This window comes from Neoarius graeffei, chromosome 5, assembly GCF_027579695.1.
Source record: "Neoarius graeffei isolate fNeoGra1 chromosome 5, fNeoGra1.pri, whole genome shotgun sequence".
Lineage (NCBI taxonomy): Eukaryota > Metazoa > Chordata > Actinopteri > Siluriformes > Ariidae > Neoarius > Neoarius graeffei.
In genome coordinates, this window is record NC_083573.1 from 13,510,145 (window position 1) to 13,532,899 (window position 22,755).

At 41.7% G+C, this 22,755-nt stretch overlaps 1 protein-coding gene across 1 annotated transcript; it reads left to right on the forward strand.

Moving 5' to 3' along the window:
• The first annotated feature begins 19,301 nt into the window (after nt 1-19,301).
• Nucleotides 19,302-20,362, forward strand: apoa2 (apolipoprotein A-II). Its single transcript, XM_060920781.1, has 3 exons — nt 19,302-19,338; nt 19,614-19,836; nt 20,200-20,362. The coding sequence occupies exons 1-3, from the start codon at nt 19,302-19,304 to the stop codon at nt 20,360-20,362; spliced, it is 423 nt and encodes a 140-aa protein (XP_060776764.1).
• Nucleotides 20,363-22,755: the final 2,393 nt, after the last annotated feature.

Here is a 22,755-nt window from a genome sequence, read left to right on the forward strand (position 1 = left end):
GAGCTCCGCAAGGGAGGTGGGTGCTGTAATCCGGATCCCTGACATGCCAGAAACTGCCCCCGATCGGGCCGGAACGTATTGCATACCGGTGAGTATCCAAGGGGCTACATATCAAGCTTTGGTGGATTCCGGTTGTAATCAGACCTCAGTTCACCAATGCCTGGTGCAAGGTGAGGCATTGGGTGGAGCACAAGTGGTGAAAGTGTTGTGTGTGCATGGGGATGTTCACCATTACCCTCTAGTGTCTGTCCAAATTCTATTCCAGGGCCAAATGCATAGAATAAAGGCGGCAGTTCGTCCCCATCTCACCCACTCGTTGATTTTGGGTACTGATTGGCCGGGATTTAAAAACCTAATGGAATATTTAACACGCAGTGGGTCCTGCACTAGTAGGTCATGGGAAGATCCCGGTGTGGTGTTGACTGGAGAAGCTGTCGCAGAGCTGTCTATGTCAACACCGCATCAGAGTGAGGAGCAGCCCGCTCCTCCTCCCTCTCTCAGGGATTCCCTTGGGGATTTCCCGTTAGAGCAGTCGCGAGACGAGACTCTGCGGCATGCCTTTGACCAAGTGAGAGTAATCGATGGTCAAACTCTTCAGCCAAGCGCAGCACCGACGTTCCCCTATTTTTCCATTATTAAAGATAGAGTGTACCGAGTGACACAGGACACTCAAACCAAGGAACAAATAACCCAGTTGTTAATCCCAAAGAGCCGTAGGGAACTTGTGTTCCATGCGGCTCACTTTAATCCCATGGCTGGACACTTGGGGCAAGATAAAACACTAGCCCGAATAATGGCCTGATTCTATTGGCCAGGGATTCACAGGGATGTCCGTTGGTGGTGTGCGGCATGCCATGAATGCCAATTAGTAAATCCCATGGCCACCCCAAAAGCACCTTTGCGCCCTCTTCCTCTAATCGAGACCCTGTTTGAGCAAATTGGGATGGATCTCGATGCGTGAAAGCAGGTACAGCACAATCGAGAAGGAGTGTCTCGCCATCAAGTGGGTGGTCCTCGCCCTCCGATACTACCTGCTGGGGCACCCTTTCACTCTCTGTTCAGACCACGCGCCCCTCCAGTGGCTCCACCGCATGAAGGATGCCAATGCGCGGATCACCTGTTGGTATCTCGCCCTCCAGCCATTTAAGTTTGAGGTGATCCACAGGCCGGTGGCGCAGATGGTGGTGGCGGACTTCCTGTCCCATCGGGGGGGGAGTCAGCTTCAGGCCGGATGGCTCCCCGGCCTGAGTCGGGCAGTGGGGGTATGTGGAAGCGGGGGCGTGGCCAAGCAGCAATCTGTGAATGGAGGGCGGGGTCGGGGAAGGTAAGTGGCTAAGTCATTCCACCTGCTGTCAATTAATGTGTGTGTGTGTCTCTGTTTGTTTGTTACAGGGACGGAGCATAAAAGGAGAGAGAGAGCAGAGAAAAGGAGCTCTCTCCCCAACCACAATGCATGTGAGTGAGTGAGTGAGTGAGTGAGTGAGTGAGTGAGTGAGTGAGTAATGAATGAATGAATGAAAGGAAGCAAGCAAGCTGAAAAGCCAGAATAAAAGATATTGTACAAATATCAACTCTTGCCTGCTGTGCTACTGTGCTCCACTCACATCAGGAAGTGTTACAGTATTATTAATAATAATAATAATAATAATAATAATAATAATAATAATAATGTTATTGGCTGTTCTTTTTTCATGGTATATCAGATATATTCCATTCAGCTGTTCGTCTTCGACTGGTTCAGTGTCATGTGAGCCGAATGGAATATATCGGATATACCGCTCAATGCCAACCAATATTATTTAAATATACATCTGGACATTTGTGCTGTCATGTCACAGCAAATAAAAACATCATATAAACTCAATGTCATATTTCTTACTTGCTATCTTTTTTCTCCTACTTCTGGAGATCACTGATATTGAATAGGTTGTGACCTAGTCATTACATAACCTCCTGACACTATCTATATTGGTGCATGTGTGTATATCTGCATGTAGTGTGTATACAGTAAAAGGTAACACCACTACTTTCTTAATAACATTAGTATACTTTACTTATTTCATGATTACCTCATGTTTTAACATATCATTTTAGTAATGTACTTGTTTTACATTAAAGGGATCCAATACTTAACACACCTGAGTAAACCACACAATTTACACCCAAGTAAACTGACAGACCAGTTTGAACATTGTAAGTTGAATGGAAAAAGGCTGATTTGGTGTTGTAATTTTTCATCAGTCCTCTGGAAATAGATCAACATTTTTTTCATTTATGTTTGTGGAACAAACTACTTAGACATAGATGCTCCCGCATCTTGCGATGCATGAGGCAGTCACGCTTGTCCAGTACTTTCGATCCACAGCCTGTATTATTGCATCTTTCCATCCTCTACCAACTAGTTCTCAGTCTCCGTCAATTGTTTGGCACCAGTTCATTTTTGGATGTCCCCTTCAATGTCCCTGGGGATTCCATCGTAGAACTTGGTTGGCAAGTCTTTTTGGTGGGAGTCTAACAACATGTCCCAGCCAGCTCAGTCATTGTTTCCAGATTATTGTGGACACTGGCTGTTGGTTGGTCTGAGATCTGACTTCCTCGTCTGTGATAAAGTCGCTCCATCTGATGCCCAGGATTTTTCAGATACACTTGCTGTCAAAGGCATCCAGTTTCTTTTCTTGATTGATCTTCATGTGCCAAGTCTCACAGCCATACAAGATGGTAGCTAACACATTGCTGTTGTAGAATCACAACTTAGTTTTGAGTGAGAGTTTCTTACTTCTCCAGCTCTTGCCAAGCTGATTGAATGTGGCTGAGGCTTTTTCCCACTCTACAGTCCAGTTCTTTATCCATGTTTCCCTCACTGTTAATGGAGCTCCCAAGGTATGTGAAGTTGTCCACCGCCTCCGCTTCATTCTGGTTAATGTATACACTCATTGGTGGTGAGTGTGTCCCAGTCAGCAGGTTCTTAGTCTTTTTGGCACTGATCTTGAGGCCAATGCTAGCTGCTGAGGTGCTCATCTCACTCACAAGGGACTGTAAGTCACATGTGGTTTCTGCTAGTGCAGCAATGCCATCTGTGAAGTCCAGGTCAGACAGTTTTTGTCCTTCCAGCCACTGTATCCCCTGATCCTTTGTTGCTGTCTTGAGCACCCAGTCAATGGCCAGAGTAAAGAGGATTGGCGACAGCACACATCCCTGGTGGAGCCCAGTTACAACCTCAAACCACCCACTGTATCCATTGAACAAACTACCCCAAAAGTAGTGGAAAGTTACTGTCACAGAGCCAGGACCACCAGTTATAATGTTAAAAAGCTAAAAACTCTTCAGGTCAAATGAAATTTGTTTTTGTTAAAATAAAAAAAAGTACTTAAAAGTTTTTGAAGGCAATTGGTTTCCTGAATTGTATTAGGTAAGCAGGACTCTCTTGTTAAGTCACATTAACTTGGGTTATACAAGTTGGCAACACTGTTTATGTGTACATGCTATTTAAAACAAACTTAAATAAAAGGCATGAAGTAAATTAAACTTGAAAGTAAGACTGCCTTGCAGAGGTAAACTGCAGTATCTGCAGAATCAATGAATTTTGATAAATGGCAGTTTGCCTTGGTTTGACATGGTAAATTTGCAGTAATTCAAAGCTTGCGCAATAGAGCCACAGAACTTTCACATATAATAGAACAAATACTGCACCAAAACTTTACATACAAAACTCAATTTCACAAAATATGCAGATACTGCAGTTTGTCTTTGCATGGCAGAATAATTATATTTACTTAACTTAAAGTAGGAACAACTCAACTCAACTGAGTGAACACAAATATGCTTTAAGTAGGCGTATCAGACACATGCAGATGCTCATCTAAATTTCCAAATCTGTCAGTACTTAAGTCTTGAATATTTTCTATTGTGAATACCATCAATAAAAAAGCTTATAATCTCTGCTTTCCAAAGAAATTTATCTTATTAAGATCTGTTCACCCCTCCTAGAACTGCCACCTTATTGTGGTGGAGGGGTTTGTGTGCTTGAATGATCCTAGGAGCTACATTGTCGGGGGCATTATGCCCTGTCAGGGTTTCCCAAGGCAGACAGGTCCTAGGTGACAGGCCAGACTAAGAGCAGTTCACCAAAACCCCTATGGAGAATCTATCGAGGACCGTGACTTCGCCCGGTATGGCGCAGCCGGGGCCCCACCCTGGAGCCAGGCCCGGGGTTGGGGCTCGTATGCGAGAGCTTGGTGACCGGGCCTTTGCCCATGGGGCCCGGCCGGGCTCAGCCCGAAGAGGTGACGTGGGCCCAACCTCCTGTGGGTTCACCACCCACAGAGGTAGCAGTAGGGGACTGGTGCAGTGTGGATTGGGTGGCAGTCGAAGGCAGGGGCCTCGACGACCTGATCCCCAGACACAGCGGCTAGCTGTTGGGACATGGAATGTCACTTTGCTGGGGGGGAAGACCCTGAGCTTTTGTGGGAGGTTGAGAGGTACCAGCTAGAGATAGTTGGGCTCACCTCCACACACAGCTTGAACCCAGCTCCTCAAGAGGGGCTGGACTCTCCACTTCTCTGGAGTTGCCCATGGTGAGCGGCGGCGGGCTGGTGTGGGCTTGCTTATAGCTCCCCAGCTCAGCCACCATGTGTTGGAGTTTACCCCAGTGAATGAGAGGGTCGCCTCTCTGTGCCTTCGGATTGGGGAGAGGGCTCTTGCTGTTGTTTGTGCCTACGGGCTGAATAGCAGTATAGAGTATCCGGCTTTCTTGGAGTCCCTGGGAGAGGTACTGAGGGGTACTCAGACTGGGGACTCCATTGTGCTACTGGGGGACTTCAATGCTCACGTGGGCGATGACAGTGACACCTGGAGGGGCGTGGTTGGGAGGAACGGCCTCCCCGATCTGAACCCGAGTGGTGTTTTGTTATTGGACTGCTGTGCTAGTCATGGTTTGTCCATAACGAACACCATGTTTGAGCATAGGGGTGTCCATAAGTGCACGTGGCACCAGGACACCTTAGGTCGGAGGTCGATGATAGACTTTGTTGTTGTTTCATCTGATCTCTGGCCCTATGTCTTGGACACTCGGGTGAAGAGAGGGGCTGAGCTGTCAACTGATCACCACCTGGTGGTGAGTTGGATCCGCTGGCGGAGGAGGAAGCTGGACAGACCTGGCAGGCCCAAACATATGGTGAGGGTCTGCTGGGAACATCTGGCCGAGCACTCTGTTGGGGAGGTCTTTAACTCCCACCTCCGGGAGAGCTTTTCCCAACTCCCGAGGGAGGCGGGGGACATTGAATCTGAGTGGACCATGTTCTCTACCTCCATTGTGGATGCAGCTGTTTGGAGCTGTGGCTGCAAGGTCTCCGGTGCCTGTCGTGGCGGCAATCCCCGAACCCGGTGGTGGACACCGGAAGTAAGGGATGCCGTCAAGCTGAAGAAGGAGTCCTATCAGGTCATGTTGACCTCCGGGACTCCTGAGGAAGCTGACAGGTATCGGCAGGCCAGGCATGCTGCAGCTCGGGCAGTTGCAGAGGCAAAAACTCGGAACTGGGAGGAGTTTGGGGAGGCCATGGAGAAGGACTATCGGTTGGCCTCGAAGAAATTCTGGCAAACCGTCCGGCACCTCAGGAGGGGGAAGCAGTACTCTGCCAACACTGTTTACAGTGCGGGTGGGGAGCTGTTGACCTCGACTGGGGACATTGTCAGGCGGTGGAAGGAATACTTTGAGGATCTCCTCAATCCCACCATCATGTCTTCCATTGAGGAGACTGAGGCTGATGACTCAGAGGTGGACTCGTCCATTACACAAGCCAAAGTCACTGAGGTGGTTTGCAAGCTCCTCGGTGGCAAGGCACTGGGGGTGGATGAGATCCGCCCTGAGTATCTCAAGTCTCTGGATGTTGTGGGGCTGTCTTGGTTGACACGCCTCTGCAACATCGCGTGGTGGTCAGGGACAGTGCCTCTGGAGTGGCAGACTGGGGTGGTGGTCCCTCTTTTTAAGAAAGGGGACCGGAGAGTGTGCTCCAATTATAGGGGAATCACACTTCTCAGCCTCCCAGGGAAGGTTTACTCCAGGGTACTGGAGAGGAGAATTCGACCAATAGTCGAATCTAGGATCCAGGAGGAACAATGCGGTTTTTGTCCTGGTCGCAGAACACTGGACCAGCTCTATACCCTTCATAGGGTGCTTGAGGGTTCATGGGAGTTTGCCCAACCAGTCCACATGTGCTTTGTGGATCTGGAGAAGGCATTCGACCATGTCCCCCGTGGTATTCTGTGGGGGGTGCTTCGGGAGTATGGGGTTCGGGGCTCTTTTCTAAGGGCTGTCCGGTCCCTGTATGAAAGGAGCAAGAGTCTGGTTCGCATTGCCGGCAGTAAGTCAGACCTGTTCCCAGTGCATGTTGGACTCCGGCAGGGCTGCCCTTTGTCACCGGTTCTGTTCATAATTTTTATGGACAGAATTTCTAGGCGCAGCCAGGGGCCGGAAGGAATCCTGTTTGGGAACCACAGGATTTCATCTCTGCTTTTAGCGGATGATGTTGTCCTGTTGGCTTCTTCAAACCAGGACTTTCAGCATGCACTGGGGCGGTTTGCAGTCGAGTGTGAAGCAGCTGGGATGAGAATCAGCACCTTTAAGTCCGAGGCCATGGTTCTCGACCAGAAAAGGGTGGCTTGCCCTCTCCAGGTTGGTGGAGAAGTCCTGCCTCAAGTGGAGGAGTTTAAGTATCTCGGGATCTTGTTCACGAGTGAGGGAAGGATGGAGCGTGAGATCGACAGGCAGATCGGTGCAGCCTCCGCAGTGATGCGGTCGCTTTACCGGTCCATCCTGCTGAAGAAGGAGCTGAGCCAAAAGGCGAAGCTCTCAATTTACCGGTCGATCTATGTCCCAACTCTCACCTATGGTCATGAGCTTTGGGTCATGACCAAAAGGACAAAATCGTGGATACAAGCGGCCGAAATGAGTTTCCTTCAAAGGGTGGCTGGGCGCTCCCTTAGAGATAGGGTGAGAAGCACAGTCACTTGGGAGGAGCTCGGAGTAGAGCCGCTGCTCCTCCACATCGAGAGGAATCAGCTGAGGTGGCTCGGGCATCTTTTTCGGACGCCTCCTGGACGCCTCCCTGGGGAGGTGTTCCAGGCATGTCCCCCCCAGGAGGAGGCCCCGGGGAAGACCCAGGACACGCTGGAGGGACTATGTCTCTCGGCTGGCCTGGGAACGCCAGGGTGTTCTTCCCGAGGAGCTGGCCGAGGTGTCTGGGGAAAGGGAAGTTTGGGCTTCCATGCTTAGACTGCTGCCTCCGCGACCCGGACCCAGATAAAGTGGAAGAAGACAAGACGAGACGAGACAAGAAGATCTGTTCAGTGCTTTGGGAGTAATGGCAGGTTGAAGTTGGTACAACAGAGTACACTCTCTGCTCACGGGACGTCAGGAAACTGCCAGTGCTTTTTGAGTCACAGGAAAGCGGTCAGGCTCTCTCTCTTCTGATCGGTTTCTGACTGGATTACTCATGAATATCAAGGCAAGGCAAGTTTATTTATATAGCACATTTCATACACAGTGGCAGTTCAATGTGCTTTACAGAAGTAAAAGCAAAACAGTAAACAATAGAAAATAAAATTACATAAAATAAATGGGGAAGAAAATTAATAAGAATTAAACAATAGTAGAAATAAAATAATAAAATGAGATAAAAGTTCAATTAAAAAAACAGCAGAATAAAATAGAATAAAAGTTAAGTAAAATTTAAAACATGGAGAGACTGTAAAAGTAAAGAGTTTAAAACATGTAGAGATGGCAATTTTAATAATTTAGCAGAAAGCATCTGAAAACAGCTTGGTCTTTAGTCTAGATTTGAAGCTGCCAACAGCAGGAGCATTTTTGATGTCTTCTGGCAGTTGGTTCCATAGCTGTACTGCATAGTAGCTAAAAGCTGCTTCACCACACTTTGTTTTAACAACAGGTTTTAACAGAAAATTTTTCTGCTGCGATCTGGTAGATCTGATTGGGTTAGGCCGCTGCAACATACCAGAGAGGTAATTGGGCCCTGTACCATTTAGAGATTTGTACACCAGCAGCAATGCTTTAAAGTCAATTCTGTAGCTTACTGGAAGCCAGTGAAGGGACCTTAGAATTGAAGTAATGTGTTCTGTTCTTTTTGTTCATGTGAGAACCCTAGCTGCTGCATTTTGAACCAGCTGAAGTCGTTTGACGTTTTTTTTGGCAGGCCTGTGAAAAGGCCATTGCAGTAATCAACCCTACTAGAGATGAAGGCATGTGTAAGTTTTTCCAGATCATTTTTTGACATAAGTCCTCTTAGTTTGGAAATGTTTTTAGGTGATAAAATGCCGTTTTAGTGATTGCTTTCATGTGCCTGTCAAAGTTTAGCTCGCTGTCAATGAAAACACCAAGATGTTTAACCATTTCTTTTGTTTTAATCCCCTTTGTGTCAAGAATAGTGGTAATCCTGAGTCTTTCATCTTTTTTCCAAATAGAATTACTTCTGTTTTATCTGTGTTCAGCTGAAGAAAATTTTGTGACATCCAGTTGTTGATTTGATCGATACACTGGTAGAGACATTCAAGGGGGGCATAATCATTAGGTGATAGAGCAAGATAAATTTGGGTATCATCTGCATAGCAGTGATATAAAATTGAATTGTTCTTGATAATTTGCCCAAGTGGGAGCATATAAACGTTGAATAGTAATGGTCCAAGAATCGACCCCTGGGGGACACCACAGGTCAAGGACATTGACGCTGAGGTACAATTTCCCATGGTAACAAAGAAGCTTCTATCTTTTAAGTATGATTTTAACCAATTGATAACTTTACCAGTCAACCCAACCCAATGTTCAAGTCGATATAGCAGTATGTTGTGATCAACAGTATCAAAAGCTTCTGTTAGGGTTTTGCTGGGCTTCAAACCTGGTTTGCTGGTGTGATAATCCAGCAAACTCCCACTAGACCACCAGGGGAATGACTCAAGTGCAGACGCATGAGGCAGAAGTAGAAAAGTATCAAAAAGTTTATTTACAATATTTACAGTCCCAAAAAATTATAATCCAAAAAACGCTCAGAAGATGAAGGGAAAAATAAAATATCCAAAAGTTCAAAGTCAAATACAAAAGCCAAAAAACTAGAAAAGAAAAGGCAAAAATACCAATGCTCAGAAGATCCAAAAAACAGTAAATACAAAGTCCAAAAAGTCCAAAAAGCAAAGCAAAGTGCAAAACCAAAAAGACAAAGGCAAGGAACATGGAACAGAGGTAACTGGAGCTAAACATAACAGCACAAAGACTCCGTGACAAGAGGACTGAACTCAGGGGTATAAATACACAAACTAATTAAGGACAGGGCGGGGCGGTAAACAGGCAATAAGACAAAAACAAAACACAGAACACAGTGGTGACCTCTAGAGGCCCAAAACAAACATGACCAGAAAAGGAAATAACAGTGGCCTCTAGAGGCCAAAACAGTCCCAGTCCTAACAGCTGCACTGAGGTCCAGTAATACCAGGACCGATGTTTTGCCTGCATCAGTATTAAGACGTATGTCATTTATAACTTTAATCAGCGCTGTTTCAGTGCTATGATTGGCACAAAATCCTGATTGAAAGTTATCAAAACAGCTGGTTGATATCAAGAAGGCAGTTAATTGATTGAAGACAATTTTTTCAAGGATTTTCCTGATGAATGGTAGATTTGATATTGGCCTGTAGTTATTTAATACTGAAGCATCCAGATTATTCTTTTTAAGTAGGGGCTTTACAACGGCTTTTTTCAAGGACACAGGAACAATGCCAGTCTCTAGGGATGTATTTATGATTTGAAGCACATCTGCAATTATAAGATGTAGAACAGACTTAAAAAAGTTGGTGGGCAGAATGTCCAATTCAGATGTTGAGGAACTGAGATTTTGTACAGTTTTTTCAAGAGTCTCATAATCAATTAAACAAAATTCTGACATTGTGTTGAAGTTATCTGTCTGTGTCACTGGTGATTGCAGCTTTTCAATTATTTGCAACTGAGATATATTATGAGCAATATTCTGCCATATTTTATCAATTTTACCTTTGAAGAAGGATGCAAACTCATTGCATTTATTAACTGAGAGAAGTTCAGGTGCTAATTGTGGTGGGGGATTTGTTAGCTTCTCTACTGTTGAAAATAGCACACAGGCATTGTTCATATTCCTGTTGATGATGTTGGAGAAGAAAGACTGTCTTGCTTTATGAATTTCATAATTATATTTACAAAGCATCTCTTTATGGATTTGATAATGGATGTGAAGTTTAGTTTTGCGCCATTTTCTTTCAGTCTTTCTACATTCTCTCTTTAACAGTTTAACAGCTGGGTATTGCTTCCATGGTGCTTTCTGCTTATCATTGACTCTTTTGATTTTGAATGGAGCAATATCATCCATAATTTGGGTCATATTTAAATTAAAAATTTCCAGTAAATCATCTACAGAGTCTGATATTTTGGTTGAGATCCGAGAGAGAGCTTGCTCAAAGAGAACACATGTGTTGTCATTTATGACTCTCCTACCCATAGTCATTGAGCTGTTCTGAATGTGAGGAGACATAGAAACATCAGAGAAAACACAAAAATGATCAGATAAGGCCAGGTCAACAACAGTAGTAGAAACAGTAAGACCCTTTGTGATGACGAGCTCAAGGGTATGACCACGAGAGTGGGTTGGCCCCTGTACATGTTGTACAAGGTTGAAGTTGTCAATAAGTGCAAGTAGTTCTCTGGCATAGGTGTTTTCAGGATTATCTACATGCAAGTTAAAATCCCCAGATATAATAAGACAGTCAAACTCTAAGCAAATGACTGACAACAGTTCACCAAACTCTTCCAGAAAAACTTTGGCTGAATGTCTCGAAGGCCTGTAAATAGTTAATAATAATATGTTAGGAGAGCATGTAACAATTGCACATAAGTGTTCAAAGGATGTAAAATCAACAAGTGAGGATTGTTTACATTGAAAAGAGAATTTGAATATATTTGCGATCCCTCCACCTTTCCCCTGTCGGGTAACATTCATAAAATTAAAATTTGGGGGAGTTGCTTCAATAAGGGTGGTAGCACTATTTGCTTGATCCAGCCAAGTTTCAGTTAGAAGCAAAAAATCAAGATTATGTTTGCAGATAAGATCATTAATTAAAAATGACTTGTTTGAAAGTGATCTAATGTTCAGAAGAGCTAGCTTTACAGAAAGTCTAGAAGTAATATCCGCTTGGGCATTCTGATATTGTTTTGAAACAGGAAGGAGACTAGACTGGTTTACCCCCTGGGTTAAATATGCTCTATGTTTTCTATTTCTTATCAACACAGGAATAGAGAATGGCATAGGCATACTGGGTCCCAGCTTGTTTTCAAAACTACATCCAATGCAGGGACCCCCAGCACATCATACTAGACTTTCTTTATGTTCCATTTTGTTTGAGATTGAGAGGATTGGAGATGTCATGTATCTTTTAGATGGTGAAAAAGATTGGTAGCCAGCTGAAAGTCCTGGGCGAACACAGTTCAGTCTGTTGGTTGATTTTTGATGAACTGGGTACACAGCTTGTCGCGACAGATTTGGGCTGGAAAAAGAGAGTGCAGCCATTTGCATCAGTCTTTGCATACTATTTGGGAAATCCATGCAAGGGGGAGACGGAGATGGTATGATAAAATCAGAAGAGCGAGACTTTGGTGAGGCCTTTGTAAGTGTCTCCATGACTGTCTCTGTGGTGACTGTCTCACTGATTGTCTCTGTGATAGTTGCATGGGGTCGAGAAGTGGACGAAGCAACCTTGACATGGTTATCTTTAGTCAGGTCCTTAATCTGGATGGAATCGCATGATAAAATCGCATGCTCACATTCTCCGTGTGATTGTTGTTGTCCTTGGCAGTCTGCCCCAGATGGTTCTTGGCAGTCTGCCCCAGATGACTATGTGTCCTTGGTGAAGACTTGCATAGATGATTGTTTTGGCATTGCAGAGGAATTGTTTATATTTGTAACTAGGTCAGTCTGCGACATCTTATCAACTGTTCTCTTCAATGTTGACTGAGAGAAAATTGCAAGTCTATAATGATCTGCTAAAACTTTGGTCCCAATCCAGCTAAGTTCAGTGCTGTTTGGCTTGAAAAATTCTCTGCGATTCCAGAAAAGGTTAAAAGTGTCTATAAAGTTCATACCAGATGAAAAACAAGTTTTTCCAAGCCAGGTGTTAAGACTGAAAAGTCGACTAAATGCTAAACTTCCCCTTGCAGGAAGTGGGCCACTGATAAAAGATTGTATTCCGGTCTTATAGAGATGAGAAAAGAGTTTTTTGAAGTCCTCTTGGACAAACAGCTGTTCTCTGAAAACATCATTTGCTCCCACATGCACAACAATACGTTTGATAGTTTTATGCTCGGACATGAGTTTCAAAATGCTGTCTTTGGTGTCAGAGATGGATGCATTTGGAAGGCAGCAAATAATCATTCCATGTCCTTTTAAATGTCTTACAGTGGAATCACCAAGAACAAGGGTTGTGGGATCAGGTGGTGTTTTGAGCTGCTTTTTGCCTTTTCCCACAGCTCTTCGGTTGTGATGCAATTTCTTTTTAAGATGCGTTTGTCCGCCTGAAAATTCCGCTTCCACATCCCTGAGGCATTCAAATTTGTTCTGAAGCCTTATGGGCTGTGGATTTTCCATAGGATTGTAAATCCTATTGTAATTTGTAGACCTAGCTCTATTTCTGATAGCATGGCTGTGGAGCATGGGTCGCATAGTATCAGAACAAGCTGGTGTTGAGGTAATAACTCTTCTGTTTTTATTTTCATCTGTACTCACATTTTGCCCTGTTAGATCGATGAATTCATCCACTCGATCTGCAATGTCATCGGCTTGTCGGGGTACATTCTCTGCATTCTCAGCCACTGTTTCAGTACTCCTTTCCTGAGATATTGCTCTTAATTCATCAGTCTTTGGCAGAGCATCAATCTTTGATTCCAGGATAGAAATCCTCTGTTCTAGTTCTGTGCATTTTCTGCAGGATCTCCTGGATTTTTTGCCCCCTGGCATTTTGTTTTAAAAGCTAACTTATCTTATAAAGATGAAAAATAAAAGGAAGAAATAGTGGAAATTAAATTAAAATTAAAAGCTTATAAAGATGAAAAATAAAATGCAAAAGTAGTGGAAATTAAATGAGAAAGTAAAGTAAAATAAAGATCAAGCAGGAGCAAAGCAAAGAAGAATATCAATCAGATAACTTTTACAGGGATGTTCTCTTACTCTCACTGTTTCTGATGAAGTATTCAGAAAAATTTTCCATCTGCTAGTTTTGATGTTATGATTCACGGGAGACTTTGAAGTGAGTTTTCAAAGATTTACCTACTTATTTTTTTTTCAACTCAAACTGATTCATGTAAATAAATGTTTTAGAATATAACTGGAGTTGTTTTGATGAAAAATATTGAGACCTTAGTGGTTGGAATGATATTTAAAAAAACTGGAAGTCAGAAACACGAGTGTCAATTTCAGTTAAATTAACTGGAATTGTTTTTTGGATGTGACTCACAGTTTTTTCGAGGTTAGCCTTGAAAGCTGTGAATATTATCATCATTTATATTCTTTCATATAAACACTCGTAGGCCCTACTTTTGAGAAATACAAAGGCCTAAAGAGCACAAAGAGGGTATTAGAAATAATCTTTTATTACTTTTTTATTGAGTGTACCGATTTAATGTTTTACCTAATTAGCACAATTGATACTAATTAAATACTAATTTGCATAATTTGTTTTTACTAATTTTTCAAACTTTGTATTCAGTATACAACCATCTATGTGCCTGCCAATTTCCATGTAAATATCTTGAAAAATAAAAAAAAGTTATAAAGAAAAACATTTGATCTCATTCGTTAATGAGGCCCATTTTTGACCATGTGATCCTAATACAGAATATTATGGCAGTTTTTGAAAAATTAAGCCATTTCTTCAATCTTGGATTTGTAATATCTCAAGAACTGATAAACATATTTTAATTCTGTAAAAAGGATTTTGTTCTGCATCCATTTCTGAATTCAGTGAGAGCAGTTTCAAGCAATTTGGATTGAATTTGAATTTTCAACTGATATACCTACTTTAAGTAAACTTACATCATAGTCATAAAGTAAACATAACTTGAAGGTAATGGTTGTATTGACTTAACTATTTCAAGGTAACCGGTTTCCTGGATTTCTTTAAGTAAGATGAACTTGTCAAATCTTAGTGTATGTGTGTGTGTGTGTGTGTGTGTGTGTGTGTGTGTGTGTGTGTGTGTGTAGATAGTGACAGTTTTCGAATATCACAAAAGACTCAATGTAACGAGGGGGAAAATCATCTCAAAACCCCAATAATTGTAAGATTTAAGGTTACAGATTGTACAGACAGGATAAAGAGATGCTCCAAAGGGGAAAGTTCATGAAGAGAGAGATTAACCCAGAGCTTCACTCATATGTGGAAATCTATCCACCTTTGTACAGCCATCAGGATTTTTTTTTTTCCAGCTCATTATGTACACAAAATGGGACATGGGTCGAAAAGGGCAAGATTATTGATTCTGGAACATGTGCAAGATGCAGAGGAGGCAACATTGCTCTGCAATCTTTGAGCATTTTTTAAAAGTTTTTCACTGTTTTAAACAATGAAAGCAGACCATGCACAAAAAAAAAACTTAGTGAAGTTTTCTCAAGTGCAGTACATGTTCTTGCGCATATATAATGTAATAGTAAGAACAAAAAGGCCAAGTAATTTACATTTAAGTCGTACAGTGTCTTGCAAAAGTATTCATCATCCTTGGTGTTTGTCCTGTTCTGTTGCATTACAAGCTGGAATTAAAATTGATTTTTGGGGGGTTAGCACCATTTGATTTACACAACATGCCTACCACTTTAAAGGTGCAAATTGTTGTTTTATTGTGACACAAACAATAATTAATTTGAAAAAACAGAAATCTGGAGTGTGCATAGGTATACACCCTCCCAAAGTCAATACTTTGTAGAGCCACCTTTTGCTGCAATTACAGCTGCAAGTCTCTTGGGGTATGTCTCTATTAGCTTAGCACATCTAGCCACTGGGATTTTTGCCCATTCCTCAAGACAAAACTGCTCCAACTCCTTCAAGTTAGATAGACTGCGTTGGTGTACAGCGATCTTCAAGTTATGCCACAGAATCTCAATTAGATTGAGGTCTGGGCTTTGACTAGGCCATTCCAAGACATTTAAATGCAGACATGTCAACCTTTAGTTACCCATGCCCTTACAAAATCTGTACTTTTCCCTTACATACACCCATGAGCACTTATACACGAGAAAAAATTCCAGTATATAATCCAAAGCACCGATTGTTTTATTCCACATTATACACTCCTATTGTAATAGGCATATTTATCACACTGCATCAAGTTAAAGGGATCAAATAAGCATGTACTGAATAAAAAGAAATTTTAGATCCCAGAGAAAACAACTGAATTAAAAAGGACCATATGTCCAGTCAAGTAAACAATTATCTACTCAAGAGAATGACTGAACTATAAACTTAATTATTTAATATACATTGTATCAGTAATACCAGAATTATTGATGTAAATTTTGCATATAAAATGTATTAATATTAAATAGTTCATAAAAATTACACAAAGTTCTATTTGACAAGTGTTGAAATCACTTAGAATATTACATTCCACCAAAGAAAATTACTTGAAATATAACAGCAGTACTAAGTAGGTATGTTAATTAAAATAGTAGGTTACATGTAATAAATTATATATAAATCATGTCAAACAGTAAATGAAGGTTAGTAAAAGTTCCATTTGAGAAAAAAAGTGTTGACACCACAAGCAGTGTTAGATCCAACTAAAGATGACTGAACCACATCAAGTATATTATGTAAACAAGGATAAGTGAAAATATTAATAAATTATGAAGTTAAATTGAAAATATTCCCAGTAATTTATAACAAGAATTTAAATCTTATTCCTTTTTGGAGTGTTCTTTGTTGTACAAAGATGTTGCAGATTTGGCACTAGCTATAATATCACTGCTTGGGTAGCAGTTGTAGCTCCTCATCACAGTTCATTTTAATTTGCAGATATGCAGTTAATTTGTCTGCAGCCATATTTTTTCTGTCCTCAGTATGAATTTTCCTAACCAATGAAAAAGCCCTCTCACTATCTGCATTGCTATGTGGGAGGCACAGCAAAGCAGTAAAAAGTTGTTTCAGCATTAGAAACCTGGCAACACCCAGAGCAGTTTTTACATCGAAGACCTTTCCCCAATATACATCTATTATTTTCCTGGTCAATAAAAGAAAATCAGAGCACGGCAAACATGTAGATGGTGTTAAATTGCTTCCATCCCCTACTACACATTTTAGAGACAGGTTACCAACGGTCGTTACCACCATTACCCTCATTCAACACTGATGGTAGTCATAAGTGTTGGTCATCTGTGTCTACATCTAATGTCTATCAGCAATTAAAATGTTTAGGGAAGCGAAACCAGAAATCGCCAGGTAACTACAGTTGCCGTTGTATAAACGGCAACTCCCAGTATCACCTCCCTAAAATATCATGATAATGGAGGAAGCTTTCTGACATGCAAACAGTAAAAACTTAAAAATAAATAAATAAATTAATTAAAACAAATGCTTACCTGTGCAGTCTTTGAATCGAGAAACATTTTTTTTTTCACTAGCTGTGAAAAATGGTCTGCCACAGTCGGGGGGATGTTGTGTTCCATGAGAAACTGGCAGAACATAACTTCTGCAGCCATTACAGAAGTCTGGGCAGTCTGAGCCGATGGACTTAAATGACCGAGAAAACCACGTGCAACTATAAAACCACATAAATCGAAAATAGTTCCGTTTCATTAGGTATGCATGTTTGAAAAAATAAATGGTGGATGCTAAGAAAATTTTCTCGGAGTAACAGAAAAAATCTCTGATACAAAATGTAATTTTTCCGTATGAAAATCAGTGCATGCCGTATTAGCCAAAAACTGCATTTTCCCATACAAAATACGGGGAAACAGTATAATTTGACATGTATGTAAATGTTTCCCTTTACACCACTCTAGTGTAGCTTGAGCAGTATGTTTAGGGCCATTGTCTTGCTGGAATGTGAACCTTTGTCCCAGTCTCAAACCTCTGGCTGACTCAAACAGGTTTTCTTCTAGAACTGCCCTGTATTCAGTGTCATCCATCTTTCTTTCAGTCCTGACCAGCTTTCCTGTCCCTGCAGATGAAAAACATCCCTACAGCATGAGGCTGCCACCACCATGCTTCACCGTAGGAATGGTGTTCTCAGGGTGATGGGAAGAGTTGGGTTTGCGCCACACATGGCATTTCCCATGGCATTGCTCAAAAAGATCAAGTTTAGTCTTATTTGACCAGAGAATCTTCTTCCATGTCTATAGGGAGTCTGCCACATGCTGTTGGGCAAACTCCAAACGTGTTTTCTTAAGCAATGACTTTTTTCTGACCATTCTTCCATAAAGCCCCACTCTGTGGAGTGTACGGCTTAAAGTGGTCCAATGGACAGATGCTCCCATCTCTGATGTAGATCATTGCAGGTCCTTCAGTGTTATCTTTGGTGTCTTTGTTGGGTCTCTGATTAATGCCCTCCTTGCCCGGTCTGTGAGTTTTGGTGGGTGGCCTTCTCTTGAGCCATATTCTTTCCATTTTGCTGTAATGGATTTAATGGTGCTCTGTAGGATAATCAAAGTTTGGGATATTTTTATGACCCAACCCTGATCTATACTTCTCCACAACTTTGTCTCTGACCTGTTTGGAGGCTCCTTGGTTTTCATGTTGCTTGCTTAGTAGTGTTGCAGAGTCAGGGTCCTTCCAGAACAGGTTGATTTATACAGGCATCATGTGATACTTGCACACAGGTGGATCTTTTTTTTTTAAAGATTTTTTTTTTTTTACCTTTATTAGATAGGACAGTGTAGAGACAGGAAATGAGCAGGAGAGAGAGAGACGGGGAAGGATCAGGAAATAACCTCGGGTCAGAATCGAACCCAGGTCCCCAGATTTATGGTATGGTGCCTTATCCACCTGAGCCACGACACCTTCACACAGGTGGATCTTAATTGGTTGGACCAGCTCTAACTTAGGGGTTTCATATGAAAGGGGTGAATACCTATGCACACTCCAGATTTCTGTTTTTTCAACTTAATTATTGTTTGTGTCACCAAAAAAATGCACCTTTAAAGTGATAGGCATGTTGTATAAATCACATGGTGCTGAATGCCCCCAAATCCATTTTAATTCCAGCTTGTAATGCGACAAAACAGGACAAACATGAAGGGGGATGAATACTTTTGCAAGACACTGTAAATCATACACTCGTAAAGAGGAACCTACAAGAACAGTTAACACAGAGCAATAATAATAATAATAATAAGAAGAAGAAGAGTGACTATTACAGTTTTCATTAATAATTGTCATGCATAAGCACAACCATAACAGTAAATGTTACAACTAGCTGATGAAGAAATATACAAAATATACAAGCCTCAATCAGAAACTCTTTCATTAACCAGCTTTATTGGGGAAAAAAACAAGCGATAAAAAAATAATTATTATAAAAAACATGCTTATTAAGATATAAACCAAAATAAATTATTCATTCCTTTGCAAAAGTACATCGAAAACATTTAGGTCATAGGGTAGTGACTGCACAGACATGAACACCTCTACACTGACTATGGACTTTGGGTGGACAAATGGATGCGAGGATGCGCGTAGTATTTTGAGAACTGTGTGGTTGTTTGTCTTTGATAAGTGAATGGCTGATTGTGAATGCATGAAAGAGCAAGATAGGCAGAAAGGCAAAATTGGAATAGCTAGTTGTGTACCTGTGTGTGTGTGTGTGTGTGTGTGTGTGTGTTGGGGGGGGGGCATGTGATGACGTGTGCTTGGTCACAGGGTCAGGCTGATATAGGGCTTAAAGGCAGGCCATGTGCAGACTCAGGTGGTGCAGTCATCCTCAGTCTTGCTGCTCTTTGAGTTTCAGCTCATCAGGATCCACACTGCGACAAGGTAATGCACGTGAAATGAAAATTCATATTGCTATATTCCATTCTTCCATTCCATATTATTGTTGCCCAAGGTGCAGTTTTAGCTGGAGATCTCTTGCATCTGGTTGTACATGTGGCTTGGTGTATCATGTAATTGTGACAACTTGAATCTGCAATTGCCAAATTGATGGTTTATGGAGTGCATGCATCCATGCAATTTAGCAAGAAGGTCTTAAATGTCTACTTTTCTTTCTTTCTTTCTTTCTTTCTTTCTTTTTTCAGATGAAATTGGTATTTGCTCTCCTTGTTGCACTCCAGGGTAAGACATGTCAACAAATTTATTAACAGATCATTAATGACAAAAAAATGCAATAACCTTCTTTATTAGTATCCATATGAAAAGAAAAAAAGAAAAGAAAACCAGCCAAGTGAAAGTAAATAAGAAAGATTAACAACAGGAAGGAATTTATTTATTTATTTTTCTTTCTTTCTTTCTTTTAACTTAGATGCACCTATTTACACATATAAACATCCAATATCATGTCATGTGATCAGCTCAGAATGGTCTTAGCTCCTCTCTTTTCTCGCCCTCAGTGTCAGTATGCCTGTGCGATGTGCCAAAACCCGATCAAGAGCTTGTGGACAAGTATGAAGGTTTAAAGACTGTGTTCCTCAAGAGGCTGGCTCATGCTTATGAGAATGCGCATACCACTATTGAGAAACTGGCTGAGGGCACAATCACAGGAGAGAAGGCCAAGGAATTAGCAGAGCAGGCAAAAAACAACGAGAGGCTGCAATCTCTTACTAAGTTGGCCAGGTGACTATATGAGTCAATGGTTTTAGGCTGTAACACACTCGCACAAGGTTACATAACACACCTAAGCACTGTTCTACTCTGCAATGTAGGATATTCTTGGGTGCCTAAAATGCTCTTTCCAGATCCTGCTGCATTATTTTGGTACTAATGTTGGTATCATTATATTTATTTATTTATTTATTTTCCCTGGTCCTTTGAACAGAAATGTCATGTTGTGCAAATGGACAAAAATGAAATCAATTCAGAAAAAAACAACAACAACCCATTGACTATTACTCCAAAATGTGTTTAATAGTGCACCCAGGTTAATAAGCTGCTGTTTGTGTGTTTGTGTGTGTGTGTGTGTGTGTGTGTTAAATTCAGTGTTGCATTTGAAGAGCTGAAGCCTGGTATAGAAAAGGCGCGTTTGGGTCTTCTTGGCTTGTACGGCGAATACCTGCGTCCCTACTTCGGCACTTTCCTGGACTCTGCCATCAACAGCATCAGACCCTGGCTGGACGTATGGCTGCCTGCTGAAGAACATTAAAATCAAGGCCACATGACCTCCAACTACTTTCCCTGTACCTCTGACTGTGCTTCCTGAGATGCTTTAGCTTTAGGTGTTCATTTCTCCATTTCACAGAAATCAGATGTGCAGTCCGCCTGCTGCTTTAACAGGGATCTCATTCCAGCAGAAAAAAATAATGTGATAGGTAGTCATGTTTCTAGCAAAGGCACTGTGCAGGTGTAGATCATAGGCTTGTACTGTACATAACTGTATATTATGATGCTCTCCTGTACATGCATAAAAAAGTCAGCATTTGAGCAGAATTAATAAAGAAAAAAACAATATGACTGTTTGAGTATGACAGGATGAATGTTTTGAGGACTAAAATCTAATCTTCAGTGGTTGAATATGTTCAATATGGTGAATATCTCTCAAGCACATTCTGTGATGTTGCACAATGACATGTTGGATTTATTGATCAACAACTCAGACATTGTGATTGACACTGATTATACATCTCTTGTAACCATTTATTCTTCATTTGCAACCATGTGACCAAAACTGCTTGTGTCATTGACTGCAGTCCTGTTGGACGATATACAACATACATTTATATACACACAGTGGTAAGGGTACAGACTGGAAGGAAGAGAAGTTACATTTCAAAGTTGTCATCATTTCTCAAATCTATTTTCAAAACAATCATTTTGACTGCTTCAAAAGATAGGTATCTAACACACGCTATAACATAAAAGAGTGATAAAAGAGCAATCACATGGTGAGGAGGCTGCAGTATTTGAGGTAGTGGATTGACATGAATCTTCTTTGATTGACTCTGTGATCATTTGGGAAGATTCTTCAATAATTTTGCATTTCTTTCTGCACACTGTAAGCCTAGCATTTCGAGCTACCTCTTTAGTACCATCTTTGATTTTGTTGTGGCCCAAATTTTGTGTTGGAGCCCAGTCTGGATCCATAAAATTGTAGAGGTCAGCTGGTTTCCCGAATGGAAAGAAAAAGCAAAATAAAAGCATCATCATCAAAAATTATATACAGATCTTTTTAAAATGAAATAATCGTAGAAGCCTTTGATTGTCGCATCACACACTCAGTGATCATGGTGAGTTTCTGCACTACTAGGCTATTAAATGATCCAATATTTCTTATCTATTGCAATCTTTCATTAATAACTAGCTCATAGCACTTACCATTGATAAAATGTTCACTGCAGACTCATGTGGTAGTTTTTGCTTTCTCATCACTTAGATCAGCCCGGTTTATGTTGGACAGCTATTGACGTCGACGCTCCATGGACAACACTCTTGTTTTTTTCTCCTTGATTATTTATAAGTGCTGGAATTCAAAAGAACTTATAAGTCTCCTTGTCTCGAATAGAGTTGTGCCCGTATCCAATTACAGCACAAAGAGTAGACATAGCAAAGAAACAAAAGAAATTCTTGAGTGTAACAATCCATCCATCCATAACTGCTTATCCTGTGCAGGGTCGCGGGCATGCTGGAGCCTATGACTATGGGCGAGAGGCGGGTTACACCCTGGACAAGTCACCAGAGCATTGCAGGGCTGATACACAGAGACAAACAACCATTCACACTCACATCTATGGTCAATTTAGAGCCACCAATTAACCTAACTTGCATGCCTTTGGACTGTGGGGAAAACTGGAGCACCCAGAGGAAACCCACACAGACACGAGGAGAGCATGCAAACTTCACACAGAAAGGCCCCTGTTGGCCACTGGACTCGAACCCAGAACCTTCTTGCTGTGAGACAACACTGCTAACCACTATACCACCATGCCACCCGCAGAACAACCTCTTGAGCATATCTTCTATAGTAAATGTGCACCGCGTGAGTTTGTGTATATCCTCCAACATGGCCCATTTCCAGTTCAAAGCCCCATGCATAATTAGCTATGACGTCACATGCAAATGAAGAATAGTGGTTCAGAATATCCTTAACAGCATGGTGATACAGTTGTGATCACCATCCTCTCACAGCAAGAAGGTTCTGGGTTCGTACCTTGTATCTGACTGGGGTATTTCTGTGTGGAGTTTGCATGTTCTTGCTCTGGTTTCCTCCCACAGTCCAAAGTCAAGTCAAGTCAAGTCAAGTTTATTTGTAGAGCGCTTTTAACAATAAACATTGTCACAAAGCAGCTTTACAGAATTTGAACGACTTAAAAATGAGCTAACTTTATCCCTACTCAATCCCCAATGAGCAAGCCTGTGGCGACAGTGGCAAGGAAAAACTCCCTCAGACGACATGAGGAAGAAACCTCGACATGCAGATTAGGTCAACTGGCTACTCTACATTGCCCATAGCTGTGAATGTGAGTATGAATGGCTGTTCGTCATTGCATTAGCCATGTGATAGATTGGCGACCTGTCCAGGGTGTACCCCACCTGAGATTG

What these genes read in the sequence shown, in the direction of transcription:
- apoa2 (XM_060920781.1), top strand. Translation starts at nt 19,302, where the DNA reads ATGAAATTGGTATTTGCTCTCCTTGTTGCACTCCAGG. An exon ending in TCTCCTTGTTGCACTCCAGG is followed by an intron (nt 19,339 to 19,613) that starts GTAAGACATGTC and finishes TCTCGCCCTCAG; the next exon opens with TGTCAGTATGCCTGTGCGAT. An exon ending in TCTCTTACTAAGTTGGCCAG is followed by an intron (nt 19,837 to 20,199) that starts GTGACTATATGA and finishes TGTTAAATTCAG; the next exon opens with TGTTGCATTTGAAGAGCTGA.